Source organism: Pantherophis guttatus, chromosome 4, assembly GCF_059756535.1.
Source record: "Pantherophis guttatus breed Tessera chromosome 4, ASM5975653v1, whole genome shotgun sequence".
In the NCBI taxonomy this organism is placed as follows: Eukaryota; Metazoa; Chordata; class Lepidosauria; order Squamata; family Colubridae; genus Pantherophis; species Pantherophis guttatus.
The window spans coordinates 44,822,798-44,849,561 of record NC_142066.1 but is presented as its reverse complement, the minus strand read 5'-3'; the positions used below and the strand labels follow the sequence as shown (position 1 = coordinate 44,849,561).

The 26,764-nt window shown below is 37.0% G+C and overlaps 1 protein-coding gene across 13 annotated transcripts in view; it reads right to left on the bottom strand.

Moving 5' to 3' along the window:
• Positions 1 to 273: 273 nt before the first annotated feature.
• SPOP (speckle type BTB/POZ protein) overlaps positions 274 to 26,764 on the bottom strand; it is a 126,211-nt gene continuing 99,720 nt past the window's right edge. For all 13 annotated transcript variants that reach the window (XM_087892034.1, XM_060691571.2, XM_034415473.3 and 10 more), the window contains 9 exons: positions 14,486 to 14,626; positions 12,450 to 12,571; positions 11,824 to 11,975; positions 11,552 to 11,679; positions 8,012 to 8,189; positions 6,938 to 6,993; positions 5,625 to 5,747; positions 3,679 to 3,821; positions 274 to 2,477 (listed from right to left, as the gene is read on the bottom strand). In XM_087892034.1, coding sequence (XP_087748160.1) covers positions 2,333 to 2,477; positions 3,679 to 3,821; positions 5,625 to 5,747; positions 6,938 to 6,993; positions 8,012 to 8,189; positions 11,552 to 11,679; positions 11,824 to 11,975; positions 12,450 to 12,571; positions 14,486 to 14,563 — 1,125 coding nt within the window. In that variant the 5' untranslated portion in view covers positions 14,564 to 14,626 and the 3' untranslated portion in view covers positions 274 to 2,332. The remainder of the gene's footprint in view (positions 2,478 to 3,678; positions 3,822 to 5,624; positions 5,748 to 6,937; positions 6,994 to 8,011; positions 8,190 to 11,551; positions 11,680 to 11,823; positions 11,976 to 12,449; positions 12,572 to 14,485; positions 14,627 to 26,764) is intronic.

Genomic DNA, 26,764 nt, shown 5'->3' with positions numbered 1-26,764 from the left:
ATAAAGGTGTCAGAACACTGGGCTCCACTTTTCACTAGAATTACCCCCTATTTCCATTTTATAAGGCAGCCACAGCTTCTCAAAAGAAATTGAAATTTTCTAAAAGCAAAGTCAAGGGAAGAGTGGAACCAAAACTTAAAACAAAGCCACTGGTAAAATAAAAGGGAGATAACATAATGCAAAGGAAAATTCAAAGGTTTGTACAAAATATCTTGAACGCAGGTTATTTGGGACCAAAAGGCTAATTAAAGAGTCTGGTGAAAGCAAAGCATGTCCACAAGCTATAAAAAGTTTAATCAGGTTGAAAAGGAAGACCTAAAAACTGAAGTTGGTGAGCGGAGACATCAAATAGGAAAAATAAATGAGGCCCTAAAAAAGGAGCAAATTTAAATTTCTGTTCAGGTCCTCCTCATCACTGTGTCAACTAGGTGGCAGTATCTAACTGTCTGAAAAGCTAGTAGATTAAATCTGGTCAGAATTTGTGTGGAAGACCTTCACAAAGCCAAAGTTTGTGTACCGAAAAAATCTTCCAGAAGCCATCTCTGTAACGAAGGGATATTTTTACCTTTACTTCATTGCTCTAGTGAGGCAAGGCAACATTAGGCAAAGGACTTTGAGGACATGTCCAAAAAAGTGCTGCATCAACTGCACTCCCATTGTCTAAAATGCAAATCTTATGCTTATCAATAGAGTAAATTATTATAATTAAATTGGGGAAGTGTTCCTCCATACCATATTACTTCTCTGCTTTTCTTTAGGGATTTTTTCTCAGGCTTAGAGATAAAATGAGGATCCCATAGGACAGACTCTATCCATCCCAAGTGGTATGCAGTATCTCTACTTGAGGTATCGATAGGCTGAGAGATTCAGATACTTATCTCTTGAGCCAATTTCCTTTGTAGAAAAGGAAAAAAAAAATACAAAAAAATACTGAAGAACTAATACCTGCCTTCATGAACCCAGAGAGAGCAACTCTCAGAGCAAGATCTTACCAAAGTATTAAACCAATACCTTAGCAGCTGTTGCTATCATCCCTGTGAAATATTTGCATCAATAAAACAGACACATAGAACTGTTTCTATGTGGAGAAAATGTGTTTTAAAAAAAGAAAAGAAAAGAAAACCCATGAAGACAAGACATAGCAACACACGGTACAAAATAGTAATTATACCCACCCACCCCCAAAAAAAACCTCAAAAGGAGAAAAAGAGCTTTACCACAATTTTGGAACATTTTACCTGTAACAGAAAATGAGCTTAAAATGAAACAGGACCAAATTTTCTACAAACCAGTAGATGAATACAAATACTCAGTTGTTTTTAGCAACTCAGAACAAAAATCTTTGACACGAGTATTCATGAACAATTAAATTTCTTTAAAAAAAAAACAAACAAAAAAGATTTGTATGTGGAGAAGGAATCAGGGGAGTTGAGAACTAAAAAAAAAATTAAGCAAGGAAAAAAAGGAGAGGAACAAAGCTCCCACAATATCTAAACAATTAACCATTGTTCTTGGATATCCCATTCCAAGTGAAGAGGAACCACAATAGTTCCTGAAAGCTGATAATGGCTGTCTCCATCCTACCCCTGTCTTCCAGAAAGTGTATCCTGGAGCAGTCCCTTTATCAGCATTTTTAAGAAGCTGTCATTTAGACAAGATTTATTCATCTGCTTCTTTCTTTTCCATCCCAATTCATGTACAAGACACAGTAATCATCTCATCATGGCTGGACAGTAAATGCAGAAATCTCAGTTGGGTCGGAAGGTCTGTCCTTGTTTCAAAAATCTTTCAACAGAAATTCCACTGATGCTTCCTTTCATGGGATTTGGTTTGCCATGGCCAACTCATTTCCCCCATTCCCCACAATTGATTTCCCAAACAAAGGAAAATGTCTTCTTTGCTCCAAGCATGCCAATTTCTTCTGTGCTATCAGATGAAGAAGTCTCTTGTTGGTTTTTTTCACTTTAAATTCCATTTAAGATTGTGGAATTGTATGCCTAGTCAATTTTTAAGTTCTTGACTCAGCCATTCAAAGGAAAACACACAGAAAATGCAGCAACAGAAGGTTGAACAATCCCTTTCCCAAAGCATATCCCTCCCCTGTTTGCCCCAAAGTTGACTTGGTACTGTTTTTTGTTTTGTTTAGAAGTCTGCATGTCCCAAAACACTCTTCCTCCCAACCCTCCCTGGCCCACCCAAAACAAAATAAAAAGCTCCACGGGTTGCATCATCTACCTGATGGTCAAGTTTGGAGAAGCAACTGCTTCTGTTGCTACTTCAAATTTTTTTAAGAAAAAAACAGACAGAGGGTTGTGCAGTGGGGGACCCAGCCTTAGGATTGCTTCAGTCGTTTGCGTGGGGGTCCCAGAAAGGGGCACTGTGCAGAGGCCAGTGAACGATATGCCTCTGCTACCAAATGAGGGTGAGACACTACCATCGACTTCCAGCCTGCAGTCTCCATGACATCAGAAGCATGGCTGAAAATAATAATTAAGAATTCAGGATTACCAGACTGAAAAATGTTAATGAAAATCAACTATATCTCAGCTAAATATTACCTAACTAAAAATGTCTCTCTTGACACAAGAAACTGTATTTTTCACTACGCACCGTTGGACATTATTCTTTAATAAAGATGTCTCTATTCCTGTACAACTATTTTGAGGCATATTTATTTATTTTTTTTGTTTATTTATTTATTTATTACATTTTTATGGCCATCCAACTCAAATATTTGAGACTCTGGCATACAATAAAACAAGATAAACCAAAAAGACAAATAATCCCACTTAAAAGGGATGAAGGAAAAATAGTATTACTGCTGCTGCCATCTTCCTTGGCAAAAACAGTTGAATAAAAATGTCCCTTTCCAAAAAGGAGCTTCCTCTATATGTGCAGTAAAGCTGTTGGATGATAAATCCTGAGAGCTGCAGCTCTAACACAACTGGACAGAACCATCTTGAGGAATGCTGTAGTAAGAATCTGTTTATTCAAGACAAGAACAAACATTCGAACAGCTGCTGGCTATTTGCCATCTCTCCAGAGTTGATGACAACATCTTTAGGGTAGGAACAAATCTTGACACAGAACTTTTAGCTACTCTTAGACACAATCCTTTCCCCTGGTATCCTGCAGAGGATCTTAATGCAGATTTCATCATCCCCAATCAACCTTGCTATGCTGAGAATAAGAATAAGATAATTCTAAGGTATCTCTAGGGTGCAGACTCTGGAAAGATATCCTAACTTTAAAAAAAAAGAAAAGGTTAATGTTTCCCCTGTCCAGTCGTGACCGACTCAAGGGGGCGGTGCTCATCTCCGATTCTCAGCCGAGGGAGCCTGCGTGGTCTGAGAGACGCTTCCGTCATCATGTGGCCTGCATGAAAGTACGGAACGCAGTAACCTTTCCCACCGAAGCGGTACCTATTTATCTACTCGCATTTGCATGCTTTCGAACTGCTAGGTTGGCAGGAGCTGATGTGAGTAATGGGAGCTCACCCCATTGCATGGTGCTCAGGTCTTAAATCCAGGCTATCAGCTTTCCAGCTGACAAGCCAAGCGTCACAATCACTGAGCCATTACTCTGCCCATCCTAACTTAAGTAAAATGCCAAACTTTGCTTTGAAGATTGTCTTTGCTAGATTTAACTCACTAGAGTCAAAAAAGAAAGCCCACTTACTAGTTTATGAAGTCAACTGCCTGAGTTTTTAGCTGGTCAGCACTGTGTAGATCAGCCAGAATTAGGATCTCTGCTGCGTTCTCCACTGACAAATTGCTGCACAAAGCATCTTCACACATCACTTTCAAACGTTCCAAAGCATACTGCAAAAGATACCCCCAAAAATGGACTGTTTAAACATGCATGCCAAGTTTTTCATAACTTTCTGGCAACATGAAACAGCATCAGAATCTAGGCCACAAAGCATAGTGACTTGGATAATCATGCTTACAATATAACTAGTGTAAATATATGTGGATTTAAATGGGGCTTCAGTAAACATCCATTTGGAGCTAATCCACTACCAAATTATATAATAGGAATCTCTAACAACACATCACAATCATACATCGATGCTGGGTATCAGTCATGTTGCTCATAAAATGTTTATGTTGCTCATAAAAATGAGAAACTCTATTTCTTAAAACAAATGTCAACAAATTAAAACAGAAACAGTGCTATACTTCCTCCTTCACATTGCTGTGCTTCTTTTTAGCCACAAAATATTCAAATTAGGGCCAACCCTCAATCCCAGATCTAGAATTTAAAAAAATACACTGATTAATTAGCAGAAATTATTTTCTGGGCTGAACTGAGCATAGAGGATATGCATGCTTGCATGTGAACTTATATTAGTTCTTTAGGTACCACAGCATCTCAGGATCCCTTCCCATCCTCCTCATAAACATTGGAAAGACAAAAATGAACTCTCTAATCACATCTTCACCCAAGAGCCCAATGGCAGATCTCTGGAGTTTCAAATAGGCATTGCGTTTTGTTTATAGAATAATTACGTATTTTTCCCAAGAGACTGGAGGAAGACAGAACAAACTGTTCCATAACCTCTTGGGCAAGTATTAAGAGGTTTTATGTGCTGCCATAAAAGGTTTTGCTTTCTGTTTTCAAAACGACACCCAGAGATGTTTAGAAAAAAGAACTATATAAAAAGTCACAAAACCTCTTCAACAATTAAAGCCCCATTCAGTACCACCACTCTACTCGCGTTAGTGTTGCTGCAGCTAAGTGGGTGTTAAAGATATTTATTACTGAACCATACTGGAAAACCAAGGTAGGCTTCTGCTGTGCAAGTATAAATGAATGAATGGTGGAAAAATATGTAGAAGACAGGGAATATTTCAATTTTTAAGGGATCCAGTTTTTTTACTTAAAAATGTTAACACCTCAACTGCCATATTCTATCTAAAATTCATATGTGCTTTCTTCTCTTAAAATATGACTTGGATCTCCAGAGGGTTTTTTTTTTCTGTTTACTGGATAATACACAAATAATTCATGTTTTTGGTACCCATCCTTCTCAGCTAAATCTCTGCTTCTAGCTCCATACCTGCAGCCTGGCTACTTCCTGGTGTGCTGGGATACAATTAAGTATACAAGTTGGAAATTCAGGGAGAATATTAGATTGGAGGCAGATGGCCAACGTGGAGTTTGATTGGAACAATTTTAAATTATTCACTGAAGTATGTACAAAGAAAGAGAAACATAACTTGGTTTCACTAATATCCACCAATTTAATCTTAACAGCAGAATATTATGCAATGTGAAACAATGGTTAAATGGTTGCAGACCAGCACAGATGATTTGGGGGTTAGAACCAGAAATTTTTCATGTTTTTTTTAATCCTGACTGGTCTCCTCTGCCTATGCTGTCTTCTCTGACAATAGATTTATGGGTTTGCTACATTCTACTTCAATAGGACTCAGCTTGTAATGTTGGGGTTCCAAAAGATAAAAACTTAAGACATGCCTACTCAAGAATGTGAGTAGAGTTAAACAAGAGTTAAGATTGGTAATATAGAAATACCCCAAATACATTGACATCATGATCTCTATTCTAGCCTCTCCCAATTTTTGTTTTTCTACAAGATAACAGCTAACTTTCCCTTTTACCTTGTCAGCAGCTGCAAGCAGATCGTCAGCCATTTTGTCAAGATTAGGTGCCTTCCCAGTATAAATGAAGCACATCATTTCTTTAAAAACTTCAGGTTCCACATCATTGATTTCAACTCGATTCTGTACCAGAGAGGAGGGGAAGATTATTTTTCTGAGGCAAGAGAAACCTTTCCTAGCCTAAATCTCTCTTTCAGCAAGAAACTCTCTGTATGGAGGGGTGCAAACCTGTGTATTTGTATTTATATTGCTGCTTATCTCATTTAGTGACTCTGGGCATCTCCAAACCTCTTAGGCTGATGGCTGCACCTGACTTCAGGTGAATGGCAAGGATTGCCCTTCAAAAAGATAAGTTAAGGTTAAGAAAACAGATTAAATATGATTTTTGTATCTTATTACAAAATAGTCAAAATAACTATTGAGTTTAAAATATTTATTACTTTTCTCATTATATCACTGAAAAAAATTAATTTGATGGCAAATTTTGGAATGTTCTATGTGCCAGACCGAAGGTTTAAAGGAGTCTGCTGTAAACTATATGTAAACATAGGTTAAGAATGATGTATCCCTTATAGCTCTATAAGAAGATAAACTACAACTTCTTCCTTAGCCTGCTTTTTCCACCAAGTCTACCTGTAATAAAAGAAATCACTAGCAATGGACATTATAGAATCATTCTAAGCAGAAGAGCAGCTTTTTTCTCAAAGTCACTTTGGAAAGAGAGATGAGCGGCATACAAATTTAATAAATAAGTAAACAAAATAAATACATTTCCAATGTGTTATTTTATTTAGTTGCTATTTTAAAGAATTATTTACATTTTTTCCTTTCTCAATTTCCTCAAGAGTTTATACCATAAATTATAATATGCTTATCTCTACCATATCTTATATATAACAAGTAAAGTGAAATGTTTATATATTTATTTGGACCCCGACTCTATTCATTTTCACTGAGACTACAATCTCAGATTAGCACCCAGTGCTTCAGATCTAACTGCTGAAAATAAAAAACTTAAAATCAGTTGCCCAAGAACACTGACAGTTTGTTTTCTTGGGCAATGATGGATCTCTTGTCAACCCACTATAGAAAACTAACTATCCAAGTTGCAATCTAGATTCATATCTCTCTGTTCCCAGAGCAAAATGTCTTGTCAACCTTGACACATTAACAAGACTATATTTCATTGCGCCTCTCTTGTCTGAGCGGGACCTTTGTGGGCTGAGGTCAAAAGTCTGCAATACTTTTCAGTTATTAGCTAAGGTTTGCCTCCACAATATCTTCCTTCTGGGCAGCTCTTCTTTGTGGCTTACCTTTTTACTCTCTTCCATCTCATGTTCAAACATTGCACTGAAAACTGGAGAGCGGGCTGTGTGCATGGTGGATTGGCATAAGGAAAAATGGGGAAAAAAAAACCTTTTTAAAAATGTGAAACAGATACTCTTTCTTTTTTTCTTTCTTTCTTTCTAGAGAGTAACTGATATATACCATCAGTACTTGCAAATTTAAGTAATGTATAAAATGGACAGGTAAAAAATAAATTGTATGCTCGCAAAAGAATCAAATCAAAATTTCTGCCCAAGGGAATATGCATATGCTTTCCCAGCAATTTATTCCCACCTATGCAATGAGACAAAGAGAAGCTCTGGAATGCAACTAATTCAATTTTCAGGTTTCCTCAATTCCATTTCTTCTTACTACAATGTTAGAGGTCCTTTGCCATGGCTTTTGTGTTGTGTGCTTATCACCACAGAATATAAAGGCTTTCTGTGATCTGTACTAAATTAAGAAATCATCAAACACAATAAACATCCATCTGTGGAATTTCAGAAGAATTTTAAATACAGAATTTAAAATAGTTATGGCCTGTCCATAAAACTGAAGTGCATGTGTGATCTCATGATCAAAATTTGAGTGGTTGGCAGCCTGCCTACACTTATGACTATAGGGGCCCTTCAAGTCCTACCACCTACTTCCATCCCATCTGTGGCCCCAGCAATCCTGCACTCTGCCACCCTCAGCTGAACTTTGCTGACTTCTTGCTCTTGCTGCTGACCAAGCATGCCTGGCCTGACCTTTTGCGAAGCAAATATTGGATATGTGAGGCCTTCATCTTGTGCTCACAAATAGTAGTTTCTTCACGAGTCCTATTTTTTCTTCTGTTCAATTATATCCAATTCTCAGAGACTGTTGGACAAGCCCCTGCAGTTTTCTTGGCAAGGTTTTTCACAAGTGGTTTGCCATTGCTTCCTACTTAGGGTTGAAAGAAAGTGACTGGCCCAAGCTCACCCAGCTGCCTTTCTGCCCAAGGTGGGACTAGAACTCACAGTCTCATGGTTTCTAGCCTGATGCCTTAACCACTATAACAAATTGTAGTCAATACCAACCTGCTAATATGGCTTTGTGAGCTTGAAACTCTTGGCCTGCAACACACAGGGAGCAGTCTGTGAAGCGAGAGTTTTCCCACAGACCTCCCAACTCATCAGCCAAGCGGCATTCAGGTACCTTCACCATGTTCATGGAATTCTGGCCGGAGATATTGACAGAGTCTTGTACTACACTCACCTGAAAGGAAGCATAGAAGAACATGCCCTTTGTAAACATACAAGTAATAGCATTAAAAATATAGAAGAACTGAACCAAAAAAACCCCCTATCAACAACAAATTCCAGAGCGATACAGACCTTATTGTAAGAGAACCCAGCATCACACAGGAAAAATTTGAGCTTTCCTACCCCACTCTCCAAACCACACTGAAATGAAGACAGATTATCAACCACTTCAAGACAGTATATGAAATAAATCTACACATTTATACAACTTTGGGAAAAATTCAGAGAAAGCACAGAAAACCTATTTTACAGGTTTTACAACAATGTATTCAGTTTGCTATAACCCCTCTACGCCTCTCCAACAGAAGATCTATCAAGTTTTCTATACCCCACCCCCAAATGGTCACTTAATCAATAGGGGATTGGTTCACATAATGTACTAAGTTAGGTAAAATGGGTTCATGTAATTTATGGTTCAGGTTCTATTTGTATGAAGAAGACTTTCAATTTAAGCCATAATATAGTCTGTATGAGCAGAGCATATGGAGAATATAGCAATTTATACTGAAATCCTGGATTTAGAATGTTGTATGACTCTAAATAGTAAACGATCATGTGTGCAGATAAATGAAAATTCAATTTTATGCTAGTTTGGGCCAAATCTCCCAAATGATTGATCAGATGTGGATGTGCATATCTTAAAATTTTTCTCTATTAGGCAGCAAGTTAATACTATAACAGCAGGCTGTGTTTATTACTAGTCACATGCCTTTCTGAGCTGGCGTACCATCTGATGATCCCCAAGAAAGAACAAAACCCAGGCTCCAGTAATGGAACACAGATTCACAAATTAAAAGCTAATTCATTTTTTAATATACAGAGGGAAAAAATGCTATCTCTAATCAAATCAAAAATCCATCTAGTCTGGCAGATTATGTTGTAGAATGCTTGATCTGTAGGAAGAACAAACTCAAAGCTAGGGGGAAAAAAATCTGTTTTCCAACTGCCACTTCTCAGCCCAAAGTGTTTAGAACATATGAAAAAGAAAGTGCCATTGTGACTGTTAGCTGTCTTATATTTTTTTGAGCCTCAAAATAAGTGCTTGGCCTTATTTTCGGGAAGGTCTTATTATTTTGGGGCATGTGGAGCAAGAGGAGCTCCTCTTGCCGTCTTACCTGATTTCCAGCTCTGTCTCCCTAACCCTAACCAGAGGAAATGGAGGGGACCAGCTGCTAATGCAATTAAATATTTTGGGGGAGAGGCTTATTTTGGGGGAGGGGCTTATTTTAGCAGATGCGCTCAAAAGCCCGATTGGGCTTATTATCAGGAGATATCTTATTTTCGGGGAAACACTATATGAAGAAATCTGAAATCAATCTGATATATGGTTCTTTTACAAAAGTATACCCAAGAAGCGGTTGTTGAAAGTTATTGAAAAAGGTCCCCCCTAGGCAACTGCAACTGGGACCAGAATTTCTCTAAGTAATGCAGTTCTAAAGTGCAAATCACATGAATGCATTGCTTAACGAAGGCAATCCCAACAGTCCCTTATTATTTTAATTAAAATGGTTAGGCCAACTTCAAGTTATCTCCATGATTTTAGAACCACATCCACATAGTTTTCTAACAGCAATGTGGAAATGGCTTGTCACTGTATTTTTCCAGGATACTCTATCATTTCCTTAGACTGGCATCCCCTGAATGAGTCCCCTTCAGTGCAAATCAGATCTGACCATCAGTTTCTGATGTCAGCTTTTTTTTTCTTTACTGGTTGAAGTTGGGGAAATGTAATTATTAGAGAGAGTATTAATGGAGCGATTTATATTTATTTAGCGTGGCTGCTTAGTCTTTCTTGTGTAAACTAGGAGTGGGATGGTTTGTTAGAATGCTTTTAGAAATCAATGAAAAAGTTTTGAGTTGGAAAAAAAAAGTCTTACTCAGTGTAGAACATTCTTCTCCATCTTGATAAACTGTAGATATACTACTAATCTGATATCTAATTCTGAGGCAACATGATAGTGCCCTTGTTACCTTGGAAATTTTGGAAGATGCTATCCCACATATTTGGAAAAGGCTACAATAAAGTATTATATAAATACTTTTGCTTGTTTTAAAGTAAACTTGTGCTTTAGAGTACAATATACTTATTTACTGCATAATTTACTTACATGACATGTGGAAACCTTCACAGAAAATGTATTTTTAAAGTTTTTTAAATTATATATTTCAATTTCTCAATATCTCAATTTCAATTTCAATATCTCAAAATACTCTGTGAGTACCACAGTGGTGTAACTATCTTAAATGTTTTTATTTTCACATAAATCTACACAAAATCCAGCACTGAGAGGATGATGATTCCAAATAAAAAGTTTATATGTATTCAAACTTCTATCATCAAAATCCATGGAATTTAAAAGTCTGTGATTTTGGTTGGATTGCATCCAGTAGTCTCTGCAGTCTATATGACTCTGCAGTCATATTGCAGCAGTCCCTACTACTTATTAAATGAGATACAAAAATTCTGATTCCTTCCTCTTTGACATGGTAATCCCATCCCTCTGCATGCACAAGGGATCCAGATAGTAAAACTGAAATGTCAAGCAAATGCAGACGAAATAGCCTTCCACAATCAGGCAGGAGGTTGAGCCAGTGGACAACCTATCATGTCAGCCACAGAAGTTTAATAAGGTGGCAAATCTTTTCCCAGCAAGAAATAGTTTAAAGGAAACAGGGGCATTTATATAGTTATTACTTCACCAACTCATTGAGTCTTCAGAGCAAGTTAGCAGAGCAGCAACCAAAACAAAAACATATTTCCCCTAAACAGCTTCGGGATCCTCCAATTGGAAGGAATAAGCTGAGTGTATGCCTACTTACGTGTCCAAAACCACTTTAGGAGCAATGGTCAGTCAATGCAAGTTTTTTCTGTCTGTGAATCAAGTCTATATTTCTAAACTGTCAAAAAATGCTTAAGACAAGGGTTTAGCTTTTTTATATTTGAACACTACTCAAAGCTGTAACAGGTACAAAATACAGCAACAGCAAGCTAGTGGATAAAACTACCATGCTGTATCATGTCAGTTTTTTAAGGGATGATTTGGTTACCAATAGATTTCAAAATTCAAATTCCAAATGCTGGTTACAATCTGTAAACCCCATAATGTTGTGGCACCTAGGTATTTCAAGAATCAATTCATCCAGAAGAATTGATCCATCCAAACCTTCAGCCACAAGGGAGATATTTGAAATTCCACCCCACAGAGGCCAACTTTATGATGAACAAGTTAAATTTATGATAGGAGCTGAGACAACAAAACTATTTTTATGAATATCTTCCCAAATGAAACTATGAAGTTCTATATCTTTCCTTACCTCACAGAAGAGAGTGAGCTTGTCATCTGGAAGGAGCCCATTTGCCTCATCTAGAAGAAAATCTCTTCTAATAAACTTCTTGAATCCCCAGTCTTTGCCTTGCACAAACCGATAGGCTCTCTGACTCTCTGGCAATATACAAAGAGGTTGGCAATTTAAAAAAAATAGAATAAAGAGAAAGAAATTTGAAGACACACCAAACAGAAGTCTTTATTTTCTGCTCTGTTTGTGTATGAGTAAAATATAAGTACCCAGTTACTGGCTATGCATACCCATTGCTTTTGTTTCTTCTCCTTTTGCATTCAAAATAGAGAACTTGAATTTGGCTCGGACTTCACTCTTTGGACAACTGACCAGTAACAGATAGAGTGAAAGATAATCTTTACTTTCTTCATCCAAGCCCTTTGGGTTCACACGCAAACACCTGCAAAAGCAGAAAAATCATGTTCATTCTCTCTATATAAATGATTCAACTACAGTGAAACAATTTCTATCTACAGATTTTCTTTTCAAAATCTGTATCATGAATTACAAAGTCTGTTTTATTATGCTTATTACAATTTAGTCTGCATTTACTACAGACTATTAAACAATGAAATTTTGATTTCTTGCAGTTGATCATAGGAAATTGCTAAGCCACACTTACAAATGATTAAGTAAAATTCAAAAGTAAATGCAGCATTTTCTTTCCTCAACTGTTTCAAAACCAACTTTATCAATCCAGTTTGTTACTGTCGTATTTTTACAAGTGACAGTTCTGAAAGGTAACATTAGTAAATTCAGCAACGGCTGTAAATGAATATGAAGCTAAAGTATAACTTTAAAACAAGCTTTGAGAATCATGTAACAATAAATGAGTCTTCTGCTGTTTCCTATCTGGCATTTAACTGGTCCTTACCATTTCAATTTATCATTAGCTCCTGATGAAAATGTTGAACTTTTGATGACCTCACCCATTTCCTCCCGACAAAAGCTGAAATTATTGATGGTCCACATGTAGGAAAATTTGACCACTTTAATCTTTAAAAAGAATGGAAGAGAAAGGAAGTATTGGTTAGAAATTTACATACATTGTTACAAAGAATAAGATCACCAAAAAGAACCCCATTATTTCAGAATGAAGGAAAAATAAATTTGAAACTCTTGAAATATAAATACCTCTTCAAGAAACTATAATCTGTTGTTTATCAAAGGCTTTCTACAATATTTCTAATCTTGTCCCTCTCTATCAGAAATCTGGAGGAAAATTTACAGGGTTATTAAGTTAGTATATTTGGCCTGCATCAATTTATGTGGAAAAGGCAGGAGCATGTCTGCTTTGAGAAAAGATTTGCTGCTACTGAATTCTTTTGCAGTAGCCCTTTTTAATGACCTGTTATTTAGTGACTGTTCAAATTTATGACACTCCTTATAGTTGCAGCCATCACAGAGTCCCCATGGGCACTTGACTGCAATTCAGGTACCTAGTAACCAGTTTGCAATTATGACAGTCACAGTATCCCGAAGTCACATGATCACCAATTGCAATCTTCATGACCGGCTTCCAACAAGGACTAGTTTGTCCCATTTCTATGGAACACTGATGCCATGTGGGTTTTACCTAATGGCAGAAATTGGGACTGCCATCATGGTCGATGGGATCAGATGTTGATGCATTTTATGATCACATGTCTTAACAAAATTCCCAGTCCCTATTATTGTCAGTAAGCAAGGACTACCTGTACTTGCATTCATGAGGAATACAATTTGATGCGTTTCATGTATTTTGAGTCCAGAACAGAATAGGAAAAGCTTCCGTTCTGCCTGTCCCTTCACAACCTTTTGTTTAACTCTGTCTTAAACTTGTATTAAGAGGAGTTCTGATTACAATTATTATTAATACATACAAAAAGAATTACAGCATAACAATTGCTAACATAACTACAGGTAGTCCTCAACTTATGACAACAATTGGGCCCAAAATTTCTATTGTTAGGTGAGACAGTTGTTAAGTGAGTCTGTCCCATTTTATGACCTTTCTTGACAGTTGTTAAATGAATCACTGCAGTTGTTAAATTAGTAGCATGGTTGTTAAATGAAACTCGTTTCCCCATGACTTTGCTTATCAGATCACAAAAGGTGATCACATGACTCCGGGACACTGCAACCATCATAAATATGAGTCAGTTGTCAAATATTTGAATTTTGATGGTGTAACTATGAGGATGCTGCAACAGTCGTAGTGTGAAAAATGGTAATAAGGCATTTTTGAGTGCTGTAATAACTTTGAATGGTCATTAAATGAACTGTTGTAAATCAAAGACTACCTTGTATGTATTTTTAATGCTAGGCATAGTAAATACAGTAAATGTCAATGCTAAGAGGAAATATAAAAAGCAAACTAGAATATTACACAAATGTACTTTATACTGAAACAGGAGAGGTTCAGTATAAAGTACATTTGTGTAATATTCTAGTTATAAGGCCCTCAAAAGTATCAAAGATGGGCATAAAATGTTATTAATCTGATCCCCGTTTGATTTTATTGAGTGGATGTCTAAGCTATTCTAAACCTAATATTGTTGGGAAAGCAACAACAACAAAAATTGGTTTCATGCTCTACAAGTCTGTTTTTTTGTGAATTTCCAACAATCTTCATGGCATTATATATGCCAGAGATTCTTTGAATTAGGAGCATCACCAAAACCTAACATAGCTTTTAGATGACCACAATGGTTACCATCTATCCCTGAGAAGTCTGGCAAGAACAATTTATGAATTTCGGAGTTTAATTGTAATTCAGACATAATTGTAATTTGATAAATATTGCAATTTATCAAGTTATTTTGAAATTATGTCACTCTGAAAAACACTTGCTTGAATCCAATTCAAAGAGAGGAAAATAAATGCCAGCTGATCTAAAGTCACTATTGATATTCCAAAGTGCAGGCATACTTGAGTATAACACCAGCTCTCTGCAACAGGTCCGCTTGACATCTCTGCCGGAGGAGGAGGACTCGGTACCCTTGACATCGCCAGCTTGGAGAGCAGATAGGATTTCACAGGTTAAAGAAATATGCGTATGTAATCTTCACCCTGATTGCACAGGAAGTGGGAGGAGGACAGAAAGAGTTTAAATATGTAGCAATTTCTGTTTATTTTTGTTTACACAGCAAGATACCAAACTTAGTTTATGGTGTTTCAGTTAAGCAATACCTAATCACCTCCTTCTTGCTGTGTTTTTGTATGAAATGTACAGTTCATTCTATACATGCCTTGCCAAATTGTTACACTTAATGAAATACCATCAAAATCTGGTTGGCTGTTCCTCAGGCTTGGGGTATTTTGCAATTTCCAAGTCCCTAAGATTTTCCTCTACTTATTTCTTATTTCTATGCCATATTTACTATCCTCATTTAAAGAAAAAACAGAGTTTTTGTCCAAATAATACCATTAGAACTGAGGGCCAGGAAGTCAACTGCTAATTGCCAAAACTGAGATAGAGACTATTTAAAGGAGTGTCACTCTCACTTGAGAATGATGGATATAGTAAAATGAATGTGGAATTGGTAGTGACCATGGATGGAGTGCTTCGTCCACCCTTGGTCACTACTACCAATGTCTTTCTCAATTCTTCACAAATGATGGTGACTTTTCTCCCCTTCAGTTATCAATTTCCTTATCCTTCCATTATCAAATTCCCAACCCTCCATTACCACATTTAGAATTATCTTCCTTTGTTGCAGGTACTTCCATGATGTAAATCCATGATAGGACGGAAAACTTAGCAGTATTTACTGTGACACATTAGAGGTCAGAGTGACTTGGCCTTAAAAATGAGGTGATAAGAGATTCAGCAAGATTGCACAATGTAATTCATTAACTGAACATAGAACACAGAATAATTGGAGGTCTTCCAGTCCAACCCCCTGCTCTTGCAGGAGACCCTGCTCCAGTGATGAAGCATCCACAACTTCTAGAAGTAAGCAATTTTACTGATTAATTGTTCTCATTGTCAGAAAATTTCTCTTTAGTTTTAAGTTGGATCTCTCTTTAATACTCTTCTATCCGTTACTTCTTGTCTTGCCCTCAGGTGCATTGGGAAATAGATTATTAGCCCCCTCTTCCCTGTAGCAGGCTCTCAAATATTGGAAGACTGCTATCATATCAACCCTAGTTTTTCTCTTCGTTAGACTGGACATACCTAATTCCCTCAATCGTTCATTATATAGTTTAGCCTCCAGATTCCTTATCATCTCTGTTACACATCTCTGTACTTTTTCTAGGGGCCCAGCCTCTTTTTTAAAGAAGAAAATAATTTGAAAAGAAAAAATAATATGAATAAAATGAGTTTGGGAGCACATAAATGTTGGGTAGAAGGCTACTCTTCCTATGGATATATGACCGCATGTAATAACTTTATAATGTTCCTATTTTTTCAATATATGTTGGTATTTCCTATGATCAAGCAGTCATCAGAAAGCAGCTTAAAAAGCAGACATCAATAGCAGCTTAATAATATTCAATATATACTGAAAACAAAATGAAGTTGACTTGAGCATATGGGATATAATCATATAGTACTACAGTGATCATTGAAACTTTGGCCCGCACCCTAGCTTATACTGGTTATCACAGTTAGAGGCATTCAGAAATAACTGTTCGTTGAACTTTCTTGTGTGCCAAAGCAAAAAAAAAAAAAATCTGTTATAAAACCTAAAATTGTTACCATTACCATAATTATTCAATATCAACATAACCCATAGCTAAACAAAATGAAATAATTTGGTTTCGTAAATCAGAGCTGGGTGACATTTGAGGCCAATAACCTCACTGCTGCTGTTGCCAAAAGGGCCAATGCAGCCCTAGGCTGCATCAACAGAGGGAAAGTTTCACAATCACGTGAAGTAATAGTACCACTTTATATTGCACTGATGAGACCACATTTGGAATACTTGTTTTAAAAAAACCTGAATATTATCTACTCTCAGGTGATATTACTGTATCATTTCCAGGTAAGGTTCTTGGCCTCAAATGTCATCCAGCTCTGATTTACGAAACCAAATTATTTCATTCAGCCATGGATTATGTCAATATTGAGTAATATGGTAATGGTAACAATTTTAGATTTACTTCATCATGTAACATCTAGCACACAAAAACACTTCCAGTTATTGCTGAATACGTCTGACAAAAATAACCACTGTGAGCTAGTGTGTGGACAAAGATTTTTTTTAAAAGGTTTCAAGAGTTTATGGGGACCAGGGGGAGTTAATACAATAGTTGCATAAAGCCAACTAGAGGCCAAACACCTATACAATAACCCATTTTTAAAAAGTGGAAATTCACATCTCAGTAAAGTATAACCCATTGTCTAAGTTCAATAGGAAATTTTGAAGAGATCCTGAGATAATAATAATAATAATAAAAAGGAATGGAACCACATCAGAGTATGTGTGGCCACCTCTTTTATAAAGGAACCTTATGCAAAGCTCTTTCCATCCACCCAAAGTGGCAGCACATTTTATAGCTGTGTAAACTGAACCAATGTGAAATGAGTCCTCTTTGGTTGAAGATTGATTTTAATAGGCTAATTTAGGAGCTTTGCCAGTTCCTACTGCATCTATAGTATACCCATGTGTACCATCAACCATATTTGTGAGAACTCACTGCATAATACAGAAAAAAAAGTAGGCAAAGGGAAAACGCTGAATTCCACTGGCAGTTGAGAGAGTAGACAGTCAGATACCTGAATGAACTAAATAGAAATACAATTATTCTGAGAGGAAAAGGTAATGCAGCACGGTAAAATAATAAAGGAAAAGGTTCTTTAAACTATCCTGCAATCATTTTTCAACATTTTCTAACCTTGCAACATACATTTCTAATGGCTTGGCTCTACAGAAAAGAAAAAAAACTTACAGCAGAAGGTGACCACAGGACTATTACGGTAGCTTAGGAGTACGTGATATCTGTTCCAGTTAGAAGGCGAAAAAGTATGGCTATATTTATGCATTTTAGATATGAGCCCAGTCACCCCACCTCCCCATTTGCATACTTTTAAAAAGTCTACACAGACAAAAAAAAAAGTTCACTGCCGTGTACAGCATCTGGTAAGATATGCATATCCACCAGCCCCATAAAACTCTAAAATTAAAAAAAAAAAAAAATCAAGAATACTGCCACTAACATCAGAAGTGTGAGAGTTAAGCTAAGAAAAACAGATGTTACCACAGAATTGTGTTTGAAAATGGGGGAGGAAAGAGAAGAGAAATAAATATTGCTTTTGGAAAGCAAGCTTAAATATTTCTGCCCCCTCCAAACGCGGAAGGGGGGGGAGAAGGAAAGGGAATTCTTGTAACCTTTTCCAATATAATTTTAACACTTTCTATTTTGCATAATTCACCTAAAACTCATCTTTTCTAAATAGTAAAAATATCCAAAGCACTTTAAATAATAGACATACAGCTATATGACGTTTATCTCTCCTTACAAGTTTCATTATCAAAAAGGCTGGCCACACAAACAGTCAACATCTGTACAACTTTCAAGGCATAAAAAAAGCAGACAATGCAACAATTCAGAATATTTAAGATTGGGTTCACACAACTGTATTAAGTTTAAGTCTTAAAGTCAATCCCCATTAATTCTCTACACTAATAGAAGGTAGAACTATACGAACCTTAGCCACGTGCCACTTCTCCAAGTCTTCTAGTCCTGATCTGTAGCGGTCTTGCAACTACGTCCCATGTGAGCAGCAGATTCACTTTCCCTCATTTATGCCTTGACTAGCCTACCATTTCAGAGGTCAGTGAAAGAGTACCACCCCTTTTCCTTATTTCTGTGCCTCTCTCCCCGCCTATTCAAGGACAGCAATTATTTGTATCTAAGTTTGCTATCTCCAGGTGTTTATAATGTCCTTGGCAGTCAGTCTTTCATACCCATTCAGTGCGATTTAATTTCTACATACATATAGGGGGAGGCTACAGCAAGGATGAATAACCTGTGTTTTTCCAATTATTGCTGAACTCCCAGAAGCCCAGCCAGCATGGCTAATGATGAGGAATGAGGCTAGCTATATTTCAGCAACATCTGGACTACAAAGAAGATACAAAGGCATAAATTACACAACAATTACACACTTTAATGTGGGTTGTTCAGTTCTGGTCTCAACAGTTATGTGAACTCAACCATTGTAGTTTGTAATGTGTGATTTAAAACTTAATGTGCAGCCTAAACTCATCTGATTAAGTTTATTCAATAAACCATAAATGAACCATGGATTAGCATAACATGTAAACTTACTGAGATATACCTTTATGTGATGGCATCACAGCATTTATTCTCTGCTTTTTGAGCTAAAATGCTTAACATAAGAAACTGCTGGATCATATGTAAATCTTTATTCTATAGTGGCTTAGTGGATGACTCTAAAAAGCTCGTAAGAATGGAGTAGAGTATAATAACCTTCTTCTACTGTTGCTTCCCTGCAACCAGGTTTTAAGACAGCTGTGTGGATTCAGCAGGTAGTAAAGAAATATAAATGGTAATAACCACTGATAGCTTGATGTTCCATAAACCTCTCAAGTCCCTTTTTAAAACTTTCAAACTGGTTGCCACTGCAATTGCTGGCAATGTATTCCAGTTTAACAATGCACTGTAGGGTGGAAATTTTCTGTGGTTCTTATAACACCTCATATTCACTTCAAATGGATAACCTCAAGTTCTAATGCTGTGAGAGTAGAAGAATCCTTTACATTAACCATTCCTTGAATATTTTGTACCTGTTATATCATTCAACACCATCATTCCAGACACTCTTCCAACTAAGCTAAACCAGCTAGAGGTACCTGAACACACTTGTAAGCGGATCATAAGCTTCCTAACAGATAGGAAGCAGCAGGTGAAGCTAAGCAGAATCACATCAGATATCTGTACAATTAGCACATAAGGAGGTGTGCTCTCTCCACTTCTCTTCTCTCTATATACCAATGACTGCATCTCAAACGATCCATCTATTAAACTACTGAAGTTCGCAGATGACACAACAGTGATCGGTCTCATTCGAGACAATGATGAATCCGCATACAGATGGGAGGTTGAACAACTAGCCTTGTGGTATGACCGGAACAATCTGGAACTGAACACACTCAAAACTGTAGAAATGGTGGTGGACTTTAGGAGAAACCCTTCCCTACTTCCACCTCTTACAATACTAGACAACACAGTATCACACTTTTGCTGGTGTGGTTGCGACGCTTCAGTCTGCTTTAAACAGACTCGTCTCGGCTCTGGAGCTTTGAAGGGCTTTCAGGGAGCTCTCATCCTGCAAACCCCAGGCTTAAAAAAAAAAAAGCCTGGGGGTCTAGGGGAGCTCTACCCAGATTCTTCTGCTCTTCTCTCCCCCTTTTCCCTGGGGGAGAGTTTTAAAGTCGCTAGACAGCTGATTTTCGCTGTTCTAGCGGCTATACGGAGTCACGGGGCTGGAGCTCCTAAAATGAGCTCCGTCGACATTTCGCAGAGCCACCGGAAGTCTACAGGAATTATTGAGTCTGTCATCTGCACCTCTATAACTATCTAATTTGGTTCTGCAACCCAACAAGACAGACACAGACTACAGAGGATAATTAGAACTGCAGAAAAAACAATTGCTACCAACATTGAGGATCTGTATACTGCACGAGTTAAAAAGACGGCTGTGAAAATATTTACAGATCCCTCACATCCTGGACATAAAACTGTTTCAACTCCTACTCTCAAAACGACGCTATAGAGCACTACATACTAGAACAACTAGACACAAGAACTGTTTTTTTCCGAATGCCATCACTCTGCTAAACAAATAATTCCCTCAACACTGTCAAACTATTCACCAAGGCTGTATTATTATTAATCTTCTCATCATTCCTATGACCCATCTCCTTCCACTAATGACTGTATGACTGTAACTTTGTTGCTTGTATCCTTACGATTTATATTGACTGATTCCTAATATGATTTTATTGCTTATTTGTACCCTATGACTATCATTAAGTGTTATACCTTATGATTCTTGATGAATGTATCTTTTCTTTTATGTACACTGAGAGCATATGCACCAAGACAAATTCCAATCACACTTGGCCAATAAAAAATGTTCATTCTTTCTTTCTTTCTTTCTTTCTTTCTTTCTTTCTTTCTTTCTTTCTTTCTTTCTTTCTTTCTTTTTCTTTCTTTCTTTCTTTCTTTCTCTTTTTCTTTCTTTCTTTCTTTCTTTCTTTCTTTCTTTCCTCTCTCTCTCTCTCTCTCTCTCTCTCTCTCTCTCTCTCTCTCCATTATGCTCTTTTAAAGTTAAATAATGTCTTTCCTTGTATAGGTCTATTCCACTCTCCTAATCATTTTAATTGCTTCTTTTTTTGCAACTTTACTAGCTCTGTAGCATTCCTAAGGTGCAGCAATTAGAACTTCACATAGCCCCACCACAGAATTGTAAATTTGGTCTGTTAATATTACATACATACTATTTTGATACTTTAATGAACTGACCCTTCTGCTTCAAACCTCGTTCTTGATCAATCATTGCCAGCTGTCAATTGCATGGAGGTATCTGCCCTCTTATCCCAGGCAATTGCTAAGGAATCTCTGGTAAGAATACTTCCATCAGAATCTTTTCTAAAATCAAAATATTTTGCATATGCTAGGTCACCCTTGTCTAAATGCTTTTTGGTGCATCCTAAAATCTACATTAGCAAGAAAAGGCTTAATTTGTAGAAGCCATGTGGCTTCTTTTCCAACAAAGCTCATTTTGTGTTTGCTTATTTTCCTTTTAATGCTATTTTCAACTTTTCCTCCAAATATTAATCCAAATTAGCCCATAATTTCTTGTTATCACCCCTTGGTTCTTAAAAAAAAAAATCAGAATTCACACTGGCTGTTTTCTAATCCTCAGGAATAGATCTCAAGATCTTTAATGGAAACCAATAGGACTTAAGAAATTATTTATATGTAGTTTGTAAATTTGGCTTATAATGTCATAGCTCACTGCCTATTTCAGTTTATCTATTCAGTTTTTCTCTCCTGTGGGGGAAAAAACCCAGCTCAGAGACAGGCAACTCTCTTACATACCTCCCAACTTCCACTAAGGTCAAGAGCAAATGTTTATCCAATTTCTTTTCTAGTTCCTTATTCTCCTTTAGCATATAATTAATTATTCTTAATGTCCTTTCTCATGTGCTCCTCAAATATTACTTGTGATAATTCTTTAGACACTACTTACATGTTCTCTGGCAAATTCTACATCCCCCTAATTTGAGTAAAAATCTTCCTCTCTCTTTCCTGTCCTCTCAAAGGAAGCCTTCTTGCCTTTAATGGCATCTCAGAGTTCAGCTTTGATTCTCAACTCATCTTTGATCCCAGTCTCTTCCTGGACTTTGTGGAATTTTTCAAGATCTGGGGTACACACTGTGGTTGAGAATATAATAGCTTTGAATGATCTGCAAGCAATGTGGAAGGAAAATGTGACCTTGATTCTTTCAACTTTCTTCTTACAAATTTCTTCCTTTTCTTTTTTGTTCTCCTGAAATCACATGTCACCATGCTCCACTTTCTTAGTAGGCACAAACGGGTATGCATACTGTTTCTAGAATTATTATTATTGTTCCCAAACAATTTATCATTTGAATTTTTGAATAAAATTTTGGGCACTACTCAAAATTAATTCCAGGGCTGTATCTTTATTTGTTGGTTCTATGAATAGCTGTTTCAGAATACAATCATTTATTGTATCTAGAAATTTGGAATCATTGTGCACAGAATATACATTTCACAATCTATGTGAGAATAAATAAACTCATTCATTATTAGCACTTATTTATATATAACAATCTAATTTCTTTTTCAGTCAGATGATAATATTTTGTTTCTTGGACATAAGGTTTATTTGTGTTTATTTATTTATTTATTGGTTCGATTTATATGCCGCCCTTCTCCGGAGACTCAGGGCAGTTTACAATGCATTAAGCAATAGCCTTCATACTTTTGTATATACCTGCTTAGTAGGGCTTTCGGCCCACCCTAAGCGGTGTTCTTTTTATATACAAAGTCAGCTTATTACTCCCACAATCCGGGTCTTCATTTTACCTATCTCGGAAGGATGGAAGGCTGAGTCAACCTTGAGCCCGGTGAGATTTGAACTCACAGTAATTGCAGGCAGCTGGCAGTTAAGTGCTACTTAACAGCATTTTAGTCTGCTGCATCACCAAGGCTCCTTGGTGTTATTGCATATCTCTGGAATTAATTTCACCTATTTCTAAGCTATTCTTTAGGACACTATATGCTGCCTCTGATGAATAGGGCACCTCCGTTCCTAGTATGCCCTTTCCTTTTTTTTTTTAACAGAGGTTACAGAAAGTCTTTGACTTATGACTGTGATTGAGCCTGGGAATTAGGGACCTAAGTCATGAAAATCACATAACCAAACACATGTTTATGACCTTTTTTATTTCAGTCATTAAATGAAGACAGCAGTCATTAAATGAATCCATTGTTCATTAAGAGCTAACCAATTAGATAAATTATTAGAAACTAAAGAGGGAAAATTAATCTCAAAGATCTATAAATACTTACTAGAGTTCGATTTGGCAGAAAATATAGTCAAAGGCCAAATGATAGATGGGCTAGGAACATTGGAAGAAATGTACAATTGGAAGAATGGGAAATGATATGGGAAAATAATTGTAGAATAACAAAGGCAACAACATACAAAGAGAACCACTACAAGATGTGGTATAGGTGGTACCTAGCCCCTGCTAGATTGGCAAAAATGTACGCAAATTGTAATCCGATATGTTGGAAATGCAGACAATCACTGGGAACCTTTTATCATATTTGGTGGCTCTGCCCAAAAATTAAAATTTTTTGGATGAAAATTAGAATTTGGATAACAGAAATAACGGAAGAAGTGATTGACCTAAAACCTGAAATTTTTTTTATTAGGCATACTTAAAAAAAGTAGTAGAAAAGAAATAAAATACATCACATTACATATAATTACGGCGGCTAGATTAACCCTAGCCCAATCCTGGAAATTAGAACAGTTGCCAACAGAACAACAAATAATCCAAAAGATATTTATATGTGCAGAAATGGATAGATTAACTTTAAAATTAAACAACAAGGAAGACTCACAGTATTACCAAATATAGGACAGATGGTATGAATGAATCAATCGATGGAAAAAAAACTAAAGTCAAATACAGTAAGAAATTAAAGGTAACAAATATACACCGTCATTAAGAAATCAAGGTTAATATATATATGTGTGTGTGTGTGTGTGTGTGTGTGTGTGTGTGTGTGTGTTTATTCACGTTTAAATATTATAGATAGATAATCCTGTTTGTTAGTTTTAGTCTATATGTAATTTAGAATTGTATTTTCTTTTTTAGAGTTACGAACGTTTTGTACAATATTTTATCTTTTTATATTGAATAAAGTTTGTTTTTAATTTTTTTTTAAAAAAAGAGCTAGTTTTTGCTAAAAAGTGGAAGTAAATGCCAGTTTCCAGCAAAACCTTTGTAAATTACAGTGATACGATGGGGTGTGTGTCCTGCAAATGGGTCTACAGGAAGGCCAGTTGCCAAGCACCCAAAATGTAGTCAGATGACATTAAGGATGGTTGTTAAAAATCCAAAACTGAGTCGTATATTCGGAGATAACTATGCCCCATTGGTTACTTCCATTCTACTAGGTTTCTATAGTAATAAACCATTTGGTTTTTTCCCCCCAGCACCAAGCACTCCAACTCTCCCATCTTAGATCAGAGGCCCATGTTTCTTAACTTGTGTTCGCTGCCCTGAGTCCTTCGGGAGAATGGCGGCATATAAATACATGTAATAAATAAATAAATAAATAAATAAATAAATAAATAAATAAATAAATAAATAAATAAATAAATAAATAAATAAATACTTTAAAAGAGTCTCATCCTATTTATTTACAAGCTGTCTCCTTCACAGTGACCCTAAGCAGCTTACACAATATGATTAGAACATACAAAGTAATAAAAGAAAGGCAGATATTTCTTTGGTACCCTTTGACCTGATAGTTTTCTTGACCAATAATAGCCATTTCTAAGATATCAATAAAAATAGCACTTAGACTTATATACCGCTTCACAGTGCTTTACAGCCCTCTCTAAGCAGTTTACAGAGTCAGCATTTTGCCCCCAACAATCTGGCTCCTCATTTACCCACCTCGGAAGGATAGAGGGCTGAGTCAACCTTGAGCCTGGTGAGTTTGAACTGCCAAATTGCAGGCAGACAGCAGAAGTAGCCTGCAGTATTGCACTCTAACCACTGCGCCACAACGACTCATACAAATGGTTACCCTTTGAACAATTACAAAAATTCTTCTAGAAGTGATTTTTCCCATATTGGAACTCCTTTTGTCTTCTTGACATTCCCATTAAAATCCATTTAGAAACTGATTTGTTACATGTTACACTATGAATAAAAGGATATAACCTGCACCACACAAATCTAAACTCCCTCCTCCTGGCAGTATCATCTCATGCCTACACTAAATTATTCAATTAACTGTCCCTGTGCATGGAACAGACAGTATTTCCAACAAAAGCATTATGGCAGCCTTAGGTTTCAACAATCCAAATTTGCCCCCCTACACTTTCGACTCTACCTGTGCCAGAGTGACCATATAATTGACTCTAGCAATACCTACTGGAATGTCTAGATCAGGGGTGGACAATTAATTTTCCCAAGGAGCCACAGGAGAACCTGGGACTGTTATGTCACCTGATTTAAGGTCCTCAAACTCCATCACTTCAACTCCTCAGGCTGCTCCAGGTACTCTGCAGGTGCAGAAAAGCATTTCTTTCCTCACCTTCCTATGGCTGCCAGCTGACTGAAGGAATGCATAAAGTCAGCTTCTTCTCCTGCCCCTTGCAATACACTTATTTACATTTGATTTTTAATTTCCAATTGACTTCATGAAGGCCGGACATGGGCAGCCAAAGGGTCAAATGATCATAAAATCTGGAGATCATAAAATGTCCAGGTCTGAACTAAATGGTTTGTGATGTCTGTAACTTTAGCATCAGGAAAGCAAATTTATTTGAGCTAGAGCCATTATTAAAGCTTACCTCATGACTGTAAAAGTTGCAAACATAACTATTTCTTCGTCCTTGTTGCATCTGCCACTAGTTGCCAGTGTTTCTGTTTTGGGTGATTTGCAGTACTGAAGTTCACCTAAAGCGCTGTTGTAAAGAATAGGCTGTGCAACCAAAGTTGGTTGCATTCATTCTATGTTGGACTCATTTTATAGCACAGTCAATTGAGGCGTTGGGAGTTACAGTTTGCAAGGTGAGATGAGTCCCTGGAACCCGAAGAAGTGGACACGGCCTTCTCACCTGCTAGTTCACAATGGTGTTTAGATCCGTGTTCCTCTAAGCTAATTTAGGTCATACAGGAGAGGATAGATTAGTGGGCGTGGGTGGTAGTTAACTCCTACTTGAGGGGGAAGAGTTGTTCTGCCAGCTCTTAAAGGGGTGTTGGTGCACCCCCTCCCTTAACCCAGGTAGACAGGACAGCTTTTATCTGGTCTCAAATCTTTCTTTTCTAGGGAAGGTAGTAAAGAGATGGTCACATGACAGCTTCAGAGAAGCCTGGATAAAGCAGATTATTTAAACCACTTTCAATAATATATTGTAATTAATAAATAATCGGGATTCAGACCTGGTTTTTGGACTGAGATAGCATTGACTATGCTAGTATAGTGTGTGACCTCTAGTGGGAGAGGGATAGAAGTAGTGCATCCATCTTGGCTCTTCATGACATCTCCATGACATTTGATATCATCAATCATGGTATCCTTCAGAACCAGCTTTGGGGCTGGGCAGCAATGTATTGTGCTGATTCTCTTTCATTCTCCCAGGCCAGTTCCAATTGGTCCTGACAGACAAAACTCCAGACAATGGCCCTTCTTTGTGGGGTGCCTCAGAGATCTGTTCTTTCTCCCCTTCTATTTAACATTCACCTGAGGCTGCTAGATGAGATTGAGGTATCATCAATATGCAGATGATAGCCTTTTTACATCTCTTTGAGTGATGTTATGGATGCCCTATCTCAGTGTCTGGAGGCTGTTGGGGACTGGATGGGGCAAAATGGGCTCCGGATCAACCTAGCAAGACAGATTGACTATGGATATTTGGATCCTCCAGAAACAAGGTTCTTTAATTTTTTT